Source organism: Typopeltis vanoorti, chromosome 9 (genome assembly GCF_054136105.1).
Source record: "Typopeltis vanoorti isolate ZY-2024b chromosome 9, IOZ_Tvanoo_1.0, whole genome shotgun sequence".
In the NCBI taxonomy this organism is placed as follows: Eukaryota; Metazoa; Arthropoda; class Arachnida; order Uropygi; family Thelyphonidae; genus Typopeltis; species Typopeltis vanoorti.
In genome coordinates, this window is record NC_143557.1 from 132,723,872 (window position 1) to 132,736,053 (window position 12,182).

Here is a 12,182-nt window from a genome sequence, read left to right on the forward strand (position 1 = left end):
CATACGCATTCCCTTTTATGTTCCAAGATCTTTGTAGGCGGTTAATGGTGCAATCAAATTAACATGTGACCTTCACGTGACTTCTAGCACGTCATTGGCTAAGAACGGGGAGCCCTATTCAAGTTTCATAATATCTTATCAGAGTAATCAGTTACCGATGTTTATCAGTATTGAGTTGACGTGTTGAGATATTTTGTGTTCAATTTGATATTTCTCCGTAGATTTTAGTGATGGAAAAAAACAGGTGACATTCATATATTTCAAGTTACAAATTGCAGGTTGTAAAATATGCAGAAGAACATGGGAATATGGAAACTGAAAGACATTTCGGACCTCTGCCTACAGAAAAAATGATTAGAACTTGGTGTGGTCAGAAGGAGATTTTGTACAATTTGCGTAAAGAAAAGTGTGTGGAAGGTGGAAAAATTACGAAGTGGCCAGAACTAGAGACCAAAGTTTTGAAATGGGTGCAAGAAAATCGGCAAAATGACATTGCCATTTCAACATTTTACAACATTTTCAACAGTTTAGGTTTTTTCCAGAAAATTGTATTAAATTTCTTGGGTGCATCTTATACATAGGAGCGTCTTATACACCGGAAAATACGGTATTTAGGTTTGACATGTCTTATTAATTTTTGAATAAGGGATTTATTTCTTAGTAAAAGTAAGTAATGAATATCTTAGTTTATATATTAAAAATATTGGCATAAATTTTGAATGTCATTATGCTTATGCCACTCCAGTTTGCTGCTAGTAGTGCCCACGAGCAGTTTCCTTTCTGGAAATTCACCATACACATAACAAACTGACCAGAAAACACATAATTAACAGACATATAGCAGCCTTAGTTGCTTTAGTTATAATTCCAGCCCATCCTAGGTCATGAGTATGCTTGAGTTTTTCTGTGTGAAAACTAGTTTCTAACAGTATTGATTGATAAATATAAATATGTGATGATTACCGAAAAAAATACTGCAAATGATAAGCATATTTCTACTAAAACATCAAAATTTATTTTTATGTAGGTACTTCAGTATCTGTACCGAGGAATTGGCTCAAAGCAATTGCCCTTTTCTGGAGGATCCTTAGTACATTTGGATTCTCATCCTGATCTTCTTCTGCCAAAACATCTTGATCCAAAGGGTATAAGAGATAAAAACTATGTTCTTAGGTATGCTTTGATTACATTTTTCCTTGACTAATATTTCAATGTGAATTTAAAAATGGTATTTATACAGTTTCAGTAAAAGGAAATTTTTCTTAATGTCTAGACATCCTACCACATTTACTAAATAACATATTCATAACTTACAGTAGTTACATCTAATAGAGATAAAATAAGTTATTTTACTGTTTCAGTAAAATAACTTGGTGATAGATGAATAAATTCAGAATCTCCATGAATTTATCAAATTCTTACTTACAGTATATGTAACATTACTGCCAAATGATTTGGAGAATCATCTCTCCGAATTAACTTCACTCTCTGCTTCAGACAGGTTTTCTCTTATAATTCAATACGTGTCATGGACATGGTTTCCTCTTATTGGATTTCTCTTAACCAGGTCACCCAAGGACTGCACTGTTTTGCCTGTGTACTCTCTTCCTATACTGATTTCTTTTGCTAACCTGAAATCCTATGAGAGTAAATTTCATTCCTCTTCATTCAAAAAAACAAAACTGTGCAGTGCGCAGGTAATTTAAGCTTCAATGTATTCCATGACCAACATCTTAAACACTGCTCTCCAAATCATTCTGTAGAAAGTATTACTACTTTGTTTATAAAATGTATTATAATTGACAAGAAGTTATATTCTTGTTTTAATACTTTATTGAAGTATATGCAAAGGAAGTTTGCCTGTGAAACATCTTCATAACTAGTCTACTTGTATATAGAGTCTGTTGCACATTATTTGCCTCAGTATTCCATAATGCAAGTGCACTTCCTTTCAGACATGTATATTGCTATGCATTGTAGGAAGGATCACTAACCTTGTTTCAACTGGTTTCAACCTTTATTGAGATCTCAATAACAGTCAAAACTGGTTTGGGCCCTTCTCATAGTACCAGGGCTTAACAAATATGCTTTACCAATGGTGGCTATGTGGCCTTATTGATGCCTTATACAGTGGCACAACTTACTCCTTATCAAAGTTGTCTCCTTTACCATAGCAGCAGTATGACGTGGTTATTGCAACACTTGCAATGTGACCTTTGAACTTTGCTTCACTCTGAATCATCCCCTCTAGATCCCAAATCTCATCCACTTTCAGAGATGTCGTTCCATGAATACAGTATGCAGCCTTATATCTCTATATTCCAAAGTGGATCTTGCATTTATTAATGTTAAACTACAATCCACACACTTTTCCAAGCTAAAGAAAAGTATTCAAATCTTCCTGAAATTAAGTAACATTTGAAATGCTACTTGTAATTTTCTCCAACTTTGCATCACCAGAAAACAGTTGAATATCCCACTCAGTCCACACAAAATATCATTAACAAATAAGTTAAACTACAACCCACCCCTTAACAAACCTTTTCTTTATGAACTCCCTTCCACTTTACAAGACTTGCATTAAATTTCATATATATATATATATATATATATATATATATATATCTTATGCCGGCCTGGTTGGCTTCAGCAAAAAAGGCTGCGAGTTTGAATCCCACCTTGGGCATGGATGTTTGCGATTGTCTGTGGAAATACCAGTGATGGTTGGCAGTAGATGGTGTTGGTGTAGTTGCAGTCAGTTGGTGATTGAATTGTAGAGGAGTTGTAGTGCAGGTGCCTCTCTTGATGAGTCCTTGGACTCCTTGGAGGTGTCAAATAATAATAATTATTATTATCTTCTTAATGAATTCGATTAACCACTTAACTCATCAAACTATTAAGCATGTGCACCTCTTACTATTTTTACTATCTCTGGGATGGCATCATCCATGAGACACTTTGGCTGGGAGATTTCTTCAGCCTTTCATCTCTTTCTGACCCTTGCTTCCACTTCTGTCTCTCCCATTTCCTCATTTTCTTTCTCCATGCCTTCATTTTCACACATTTCTTTACTTTTTTTTTTTTTTTTTTTTTTTTTTTTTTGCACTCAGGTTTGCTTATTTCTTCATTTACCATCTTTAATTCAACTTTCATGCTTTCTGCTTTCTTTCTCAGGACTCAGCCAAATTCTTTCAAGTAAAATTATATTTTATTTGAAACCCAGTAAAATATAATTTTACTTTAATTTCATATACTGGGTTTCAAGTTTGCAAAACTGCTTTGCCTTTTCTATGTTGAAGGTAATGATATTTGCCTACTATAATTAAATATGACTAGTAATTAATGTTCATGCTCGTAGTATCATAGCCATATATATTTTGTAAGCTTATTCGCTGCACCTTGCTAGAAATAATTAATACAATATTTCTTTTTAGTGCTGTAAGCATAGAGAACTGGATATTACCTGCTGTTTTTGCTGGCCATTTCACCAATATTGTGTGGATAAAACCACCATGGGCACAACAAATTGCTGAAGGAACTCATTCATTTGTGATTGGTTGCTGTAAAGAAACAGGAGAAATCAAGTAAGTTTTCATATCTTGAATAATTATGCTGATATAAAGGAAAGTTTTTAATATGCCAGAAAAGTGAAAGTAATGTATTTTTTTTTCCTCATTTAAGAGAAATTTAGGATAAATGTATGTCTTTAAGAATTTTTACCCCCCCCCCCCCACCACCATCAGATCATGTTCTGAAATTATTATTATTATAATACAGGTATCTCCATGCAATTCAGAAGACTCATACTGGGAGATCTATTATTCACACAATACCTATCATACTTCTTCTTAAACTCATTCACTGAAGAAGCACTCACTACCGCTTCTGGCAACCCATTCACCACCCTCCAAGCAAAAAAATCTGCTCCTAACACCCTTTCTAAACTATACTCTTACACAACTTCGCTGGTGATCTCTTGTTCTCTCTCCTCTTGACATTTACTAAAACAAAGTTTTCAGTGTCATTCCTATAAAACCCTTTTAATAACTTCAATTACTTATTGGAAAACTTTTTTTTTTCCAGCTTCATCCAGAAGTTCATCTATGCTATATGAGCAATTACACCTCTGTTTATTTCACTGATGTGTAGATTTTTTGAGCTAATCATTACACTGAGCAGAGCAGATTAATATAATTCCTATTTATAGATCTGCTCTACTCAGTATAATCTATATTTATCCCCCCCCCCTTTTTTTTTTTTTTTCGAAGTTAAGTAAACCAAAGAGATAAGTATAAAGGGAACTAAAGCCTGATAGGACTAATTTGTTAAAATGAAGACATATTCAAAGAATATTGCAAGTAAAAGACTGAAAAACTTATTTTATTTTTATTTATTTATTTATTTTTTAGGATAGGGAATGTCAAGGTCTCAAATTTCCATTTTGGAATATTTCTAATCTTTCCCATTTTTCTAGTTTTTAATTTCTCTTTCCTTCAAAAGGTTGAATATCTATTTATAAGTACATATATCTTAATATTTCTCTACTACATCATCATTGAATTCTGACATGTACCCTGAAGGGTGTACAGGATATTATCATAGTATTGCATAAAAAAATTAAATTATTACTAATTATGAATAATTTGTCTTCAAATCTGTTTTCTCAAGACTCAAATATTATCAGATCTTATATTTCTCTCATCTAAGGCACTTTTTACCGTATCAATCCACCTACATCTTGGTATTCCTCTCTTGTTTTCCTGCCATCCTGGCAAAGAACACTTATTTGGCTAACCTTTTCTCTCCCATTCTATTTAAGTGTCCATACCACCTGATATTAGCTCTGCTAACATATTCCTTAATGCTAACAATGTCAAGATCTTTCCTGATCTCCTCATTTGTAATATGATACTGCCATTGATGCTATCTGTTCACTCTCCTAATCCTTCTCAGAGCACTCGTATCTGTAGTCTCGTGTCCCGATCAAATGTTTTATTTCTAACCCAGTTTTTATATCTGTAAGTTAAAGTTGGTTTGAACACTTTATTGTATACAGCTAGATTAATGCTTTTACTAATTTCTTTCTTAATTTCATATAAATTTATTCAGTTAATAGTACCGTACCAACTTTGCTAATTCTCTTATTTCCATGTTTAATTTGTATCTTTGCTAAAAACTTTCTCTGCTTTTATGACTTAATTCTGTTCTGTCTGGTTTCCCTGTACCTTTCTCTCTCACCTCTGAATCTCCAGATTTTGTGTAAAATCATGTAATTTTCAGTAGTTATCCAGTGCCATTCTGGTTTGAGTGGATAGTGCATCTGCTCCTTGACCCATAGGCCATGAATTCAAATCCTGCTACAGGTATGAACGTTGACTATTTTTGGGTGGCATGGGAATTTCATCACTATGTGTGAGACCACTACCCTTCATATTTAGAGGCCTAAAGCAGCTTCAGGAAGTTCCATGTTTAGTATTAACCAGAGCAGTGTTTCTGAATTATCCAGCACTTAGGCCACCCACGATATCAATTTCTAACAGGTTTATACGTTTTTTTGTGGTTGGTATTCACATAAAAGGTCCACTGACTCATAGCATAAGATGAATTTGTTTGGGATAAAAGATGGACTAGGTAAATTGAATCACATTGAATGGATGACTATGATTTAAATACAGTCAACTCTCCCTGTAGTAAAGACAACTAACAAACTATTTTTTTTTTGAAAAATCTATTAACTACTGCTGTAGTGAGAGTTGAATGTAATTAATTTGTAATATGATTACAAATTAATCATATTTGATTAATGTCTAATTGCTATGAATTAGGTTGTAGACTATTCTTTTGGTTATACAAGAATGAGAGAGAACCTGCATAACTGTATCAAATTGCTTATACTGCAGTAATTCCATTCGGAAACATGTACTAGGGAAAAAAAAGTGTTGCATGTTGGAAAAATGTGCAAAAGTGTGCATCTGCTCATTTTTTTTTATTATAATCTTATCCACTAAAAATTGTGTATGGTATGATGGATGGACTTAATTATTAGATAATTATGTCAGAATTTTTAGATTATAACCCAGAAACCTTGCTGTAAAAGACCTGACGTAGTACATTTTCAAGCCAGCAGTGGAACTATTGTTTAATAGACTCCACCCATTTGTGAAACAAATAAAGGCATAATTTTGTCTGACCTACAACATGGGTCACAAATACTCAAAATTTGCACATTGCCCATATATATTTCTTGTGAAGTTTGGAATCATAGCATTTTTTAAGAAAGAAATCAGAGCTAGCACCTTCCTTGTAAGACAGATAATTTTCCAAGTTTGCCAGTCTTCTTAGCCAGTTTTTCCCTGTGAAGGAACAATAATTGATTTTTTAAAGGGACTTGTACCATAAAGGTAAGACAAAATAAGAATATTGGAGTATAAAGTGGAATGCAAGCAATGAATTATTTAAAATAGCAAGAGTTGCATGATGGTATAAATACAATAATTCGAGGAAGCAGCAGCATTAGATAAAAAAAAAAAAAAAAAAAGATTAATATTTGAATGAGACTTCCCATATCTTACTTCATCACCTGATTCAAGTTCAGATGATAGAGCAAAGCTTTGGTGCTCTCTTCAAACAAACATTCGAACTTGTGGCAGCACTGATGAAGTAAGCATGTTTCAGGCCAGAAGATATTGTGGTCATTATGCTGTTTTGATAGGCCAGATTTTGTAGATTTATTATTAATGATGTATGATCAGTACTTTTAGGTGTGATGTTGCTTACTATGGTGTGCTCCTAGTTGCTGTAATGTGGTTCTGTCTATATATATCAGTGTATGTATATTCTTGAAGATGACTAATATAAAGATTGAAACGTCAAATTTTATTTTGAAAGTTTTTATCTCAAATGGTAGTTGACTCCATAAATGTAATATTTGACAGTTCTTCCTTTGCCAAAATACCTCACTTTTCATTATTTACAAGTCCAGAAAATGATTATTATCTTTGTTGTACAAGTCTGTTTACAAGATCTTGCCTTCTTTTTTATTATTATTATTATTGTTCCGGGAAACTCCAAGGAGTCCACAGACTCATCGAGGGAGGCCCTAACATCATGTCTGGAACAACTATTCAACATTCACACAGTATCTATCATATCCTGCCTTGAACTCATTCAATGGTCGTAGCACCCACAACAGACTCTGGAAGCTTATTCCACTCATTCACCACTCTCCAAGTAAAAAACCTAGCTCTAACACCCTTGTCAACCACGCTCTTGCCCAGCTTCCATGCATGGCCCCTAGTCCTCCCACCACCAGTCATATTTTCAAAAATATCTTCTGGATCAATCTTATAAAAACCCTTCAATAATTTGAATGTCTCAATCATATCACCCCTCCTTCGCCTATCGTCCAATTTCTGCAACCCACAGATCTTCAACCTATTCTCATAAGGTTCATTCCACAGACCTGCTATCATCTTGGTCACTCGTCTCTGGACCCTCTCCACTTCCTCCCCATCACGAAGAAACCCTGGTGCCCATAACTAGGCACAGAAGTCCAGATGGGGTCTTATCAAGGCTCGGTGCAGAGGAACAACAACTTGTTTGTCTCTGCATGTTAAAGTATTTTTCAGAAGCCAAGTGATTTGGTGAGCTGTTTTAGTCACTTTTGCGATGTGCCCCCTAAACTTCAACTCCCTATCCACCAACACTCCCAAATCCCTGGCCTCATCAATCTCCTGGAGTACGGTTCCACCAATGCGATATACTGCTACTATTCTTTTCACCCCAAAGTGCATAACCTTACACTTTGCCACATTAAACTGACATCCAATTTTCCTAGCCCAGTCCTCCAAACTATCCAAATCATCCTGTAAAATTTTGACATCCTGTGCACTCACAATTGCTCTACCCAACTTTGCATCATTAGCAAACAAGTGAACACTTCCTCTCAAATCCTTTCCAATATCATTGATGAACAAATTGAAAAGCAGTGGTCCAAGAACAGAGCCCTGCGGCACTCCACTAGTCACAAGACATCTTTTTGACTCCACTCCTGAATAAACCACTCTCTGGTATCTCTCCTTCAACCACCCTCCTATCCATCTCACCAAACCTATATCCATCCCCATCTGCTCCAGTTTACTGATTAGAGTTCCATGTGGTATCCTATCAAAGGCCTTGGCAAGGTCCAGTAGTATCACTGTAAACCCACTACCCCTATCCAGTTCAGCCGTCACTGTGTTATAAAACGTGAGCAAGTTACTGAGGCATGATCTACCCTTCACAAAACCATGTTGTCCCCCATACAATATCCCATTTTCATCTATCCAATCCTGTATTCTTTTCTTGACTAATTTCTCTAAGACCTTGACAATGATTCCTGATATGCTAATCGGTCGGTAATTTACAACAGCAGTCTTGGAACCACTTTTATGCAGTGGAACTATTTTCACCTCCTTCCACCCGCTCGGGACTAACCCAGACCCGAGACTCAAATTAAACAAAATGGTCAAGGGTACTGACAATTCTTTAGCTGCTTCTCGTACTACACGAGCTGGTATACCATCCAATCCCACAGATGTATTGACATTGAGGTTATGCAGTAGACTACTCACCTCCACTTCATTCACCACAATTCCCGTATAATCTACTGGTTTATTCGTTTCTGCAATGTCACCACCTGGATGATATATTCTTGCAAATCGCTCACTCAGTAACTCAACTATCTCAACTGATTCAGTTACCTCCCTACCATCGGCATTCTTTAAAATCATTCTGCCATGTACATTTTTCCTTTTACTTGCTACATATCTAAAAAACTGTTTAGGATTCTCTTTAGCCTGCATGGCCAATGTTCTTTAATAATCCTTTTTTGCTTTTCTTACCACATTCGTCACCCTTCTGGCCTGCGCTTTATACCGTTCATGTGCCTGCCGGTCACCTTTCTCCTTAAATTCCCTCCATAGTTGTTTCTTTTTTTGCAGCTCAAGCTTAATGGTGTTATTCATCCATTTAACCCATACTTGATTTATTATTCGGACTCTAGGTAAACAACTTCTAGTCCTTGCAGTTGTACATGCCATGGCACTGAGCCAATCAAACTCCTAAGCTTGTCATACTTTCAAGCCCGATAATTCCACATGTACCCTGTCTTAATTGAAAATTCTACACCTTTAGCCACCTCCCAAGTCAAGACTCTATGATCACTCTCACTGATTAGTGGCAATGTGGTCATATTTGTTACAGCCAAATCCTCAGATGTAATTACTAGGTCAAGCACTCTCTGACCCCTAGTATTTTCCATTACATGCTGTCGCAGATAGTTATCCCTTAATAACCGCATGAAATCCAATTCCTTCCTCTCGTGTGTCCTCTCCTCACTCCAATCAGTGCGACCATAGTTGAAATCTCCCATAATAATCATCCTCCTTCCACCCATTTCTTCTATTTGCTTGTGCATACTGTCACCACCATCTTTTCCATCACCTGGTCTATAGCAGCACCCAATTGTATATTTAGTTCTGCTAGACACAATCTCACACCAAATGGCCTCAAATGTGCTCTTTTCTCTATCCTGCAATTCAACTTCTATTCTCCTTGGCTGTAGCTCATCAGCTATCATCAACAATACTCCTCCCCCATTTTATTCTCTCTGTCATTCCTGAACACACTATACCCATCACATTCAATCCCACTAGCTATATCATCTACAGTCAGCCATGTTTCACTAATACCAATAACCTGTGGTCTGGAAGTGCCAACCATGGCCAAAAACTCTTCCTTCTTGTTCCTAATACTCCTAGTATTAGTGTACATGAATTTAAGACTCCCATTAGCCCCAACCCTACCTTGATGCCTTATATTAACTATCCCACTCTGGTTTGTTGTCCTTATTTGCTCTAGCTTATTATATTCATTCTTACATTCAACTGCCTCCCTAAGAACTGTATATCTACTCCCCCCCCCTTAACAAATCTAGTTTCCCTGAATTTGTACATCCACTACATTCAGCAATACTTTCTCAAGTCTTCTTACACCGTAACCATTCAAATGCAAGCCATCCATCTTATATAGATCCTTTCGCCCATCAAACTCGCTCCACACGTCCACAAATTCCACACCACTCGTCATACATAACCCACGCATAAAGTCATTCGCAATTACTGCCCTCCTTTTAAACATTTCACTGTCATACCGTGGCAAAAGACTAATCATTCTAACTCTCTCACTCTTTTCTTTTGCTACCTCAAACAATTCATTCAGGTCTTCTATCATTTCCATTTTATCTCCTTTCAAATCATTCGTACCAGCCACAACAATCATTTCTTTCACCCTTTCCTTTTGCTCTCTAATAGACTCAGTTACATCCTTTATGGTCGCACCAGGTTGGTACGATTTTGTCAAATCCTCTACTAACACACCTCGTACTAACGAGTCTCCATACAGCACTCTATCCTTCATTTTGTTCATGTTCACATTCATACGTCTATTTTTCCTGTCATACCTTTTATTATTAGTTGGTTCATTCAGTCGACTTTTGTTCATGCACTCTAGCTGCTGTTTTGCCCTTTCTATCGCACCATTCAACAACGCGATCTCACTCAATGCATCTATCTCATCTTTTTTATTCTCTGAGAAACCACACTTTCTACATTCACACTCTCATAATTCTCATGTACAACCTTGCCGTTTCTTGTCATATCGCTATTTTCTTCATTCTGAAGTTTGACAAAAATATCACACTCATGATCTGAAATACATTTCAATTCCTCATTTTCCCTACATTTTCTACACACATTCAATCCTTTATTATCATCTATCCACACTCCGACCGCACTCCGCAAAGTGTACATTTCACAGCTAATACACTGACTTATTTCTTTTATACTACCGTTCTTTGATAAAGATGGCGAACCATCATTACTGGCCGCCATTTTCCTTCGTACAGGTGCCATAATTATTTGCAACGTGTTTTATCAAATAAGTTATAACACACCAAAAACACACAGACGCACTAAAATACGCAAGGCAAACAAAACTACGCAATATTAAGTAATTTTATCAACGATAACTGAAAATAATACTTATCTTATCAGGAGCGTGCACAAACACTACACACTATGATATAACCATCCTGTGCACTCACAATTGCTCTACCCAACTTTGCATCATCAGCAAACAAGTGAACACTTCCTCTCAAATCCTTTCCAATATCATTGATGAACAAATTGAAAAGCAGTGGTCCAAGAACAGAGCCCTGCGGCACTCCACTAGTCACAAGACGTCTTTTTGACTCCACTCCTGAATAAACCACTCTCTGGTTTTTTACTTCTTCCATAAAAACTTTTTCCTGAAATTACTTTTCTGCAACTCCTAATCCAGGGATAAACTTTTCTGTAACTTCATTTACCTTTAACAGATTTCTTCTTCTCTGTCTCTCAGTGAGTCTGCAGACTCTTCAGTGAATGCATAAATCAGACTTCTGTATTTGCTGAGTAACAGTCTCCATATGTACTATCTTCTTTTATGTTGTTTAAAGTAAGTGTTTACTATAAAGAAATTATTTGCAACCAAAAAAAAAAAAAAAAAAATACACATCCTTTCTCCTGCTTCATTTCTCAATACTCAACAAATTTTCCACTGGCACCTAGTTCTTTCTTTTCTCACTTTTGGATTACAATCTCCCAATATGAGTAGAAAATCTGCCTTATCAATATTACACACTGTTTGTTGCAATCTACTGTAAAATTCTTCTATTTCGTAACTATATGAGTGTGAAATTTACTGGATATGCCTTTATTCTGATTTAGATTATTTTTGTAGGCATAGACTTCTGTGGCTAATTGGTTCAAAAGATATATTTCGGTGATTACACCACATTATTTATTATTCAGTTATACAAAATACTGAAATAATCGTTCCTGACAAGTTTCGTAAATCATAGGATTTACAAAATTTATAACCCCCTGAAGATGTAAATCCTACAATTTACGAAACTTGTCAGGAACGATTATTTCAGTATTTTGTATAACTAAATAATAAAAAATGTGGTGTAATCACCGAAATATATCTTTAGATTATTTTGTCAGATACTGTATTGTATCTCTAAATGTTTTTTTTTTCATACTATCTTTTTAAGGTTCATGGACAGTTCATTGCAGGAACTATTCATTGTGAAAAAAATT

At 35.7% G+C, this 12,182-nt stretch overlaps 1 protein-coding gene across 1 annotated transcript in view; it reads left to right on the forward strand.

Moving 5' to 3' along the window:
- MESR6 (misexpression suppressor of ras 6) overlaps positions 1-12,182 on the forward strand; it is a 388,255-nt gene that overhangs the window by 23,950 nt on the left and 352,123 nt on the right. Inside the window, exons 2-3 of the mRNA XM_090397939.1 lie at positions 1,028-1,173; positions 3,435-3,584. Coding sequence (XP_090254065.1) covers positions 1,028-1,173; positions 3,435-3,584 — 296 coding nt within the window. The remainder of the gene's footprint in view (positions 1-1,027; positions 1,174-3,434; positions 3,585-12,182) is intronic.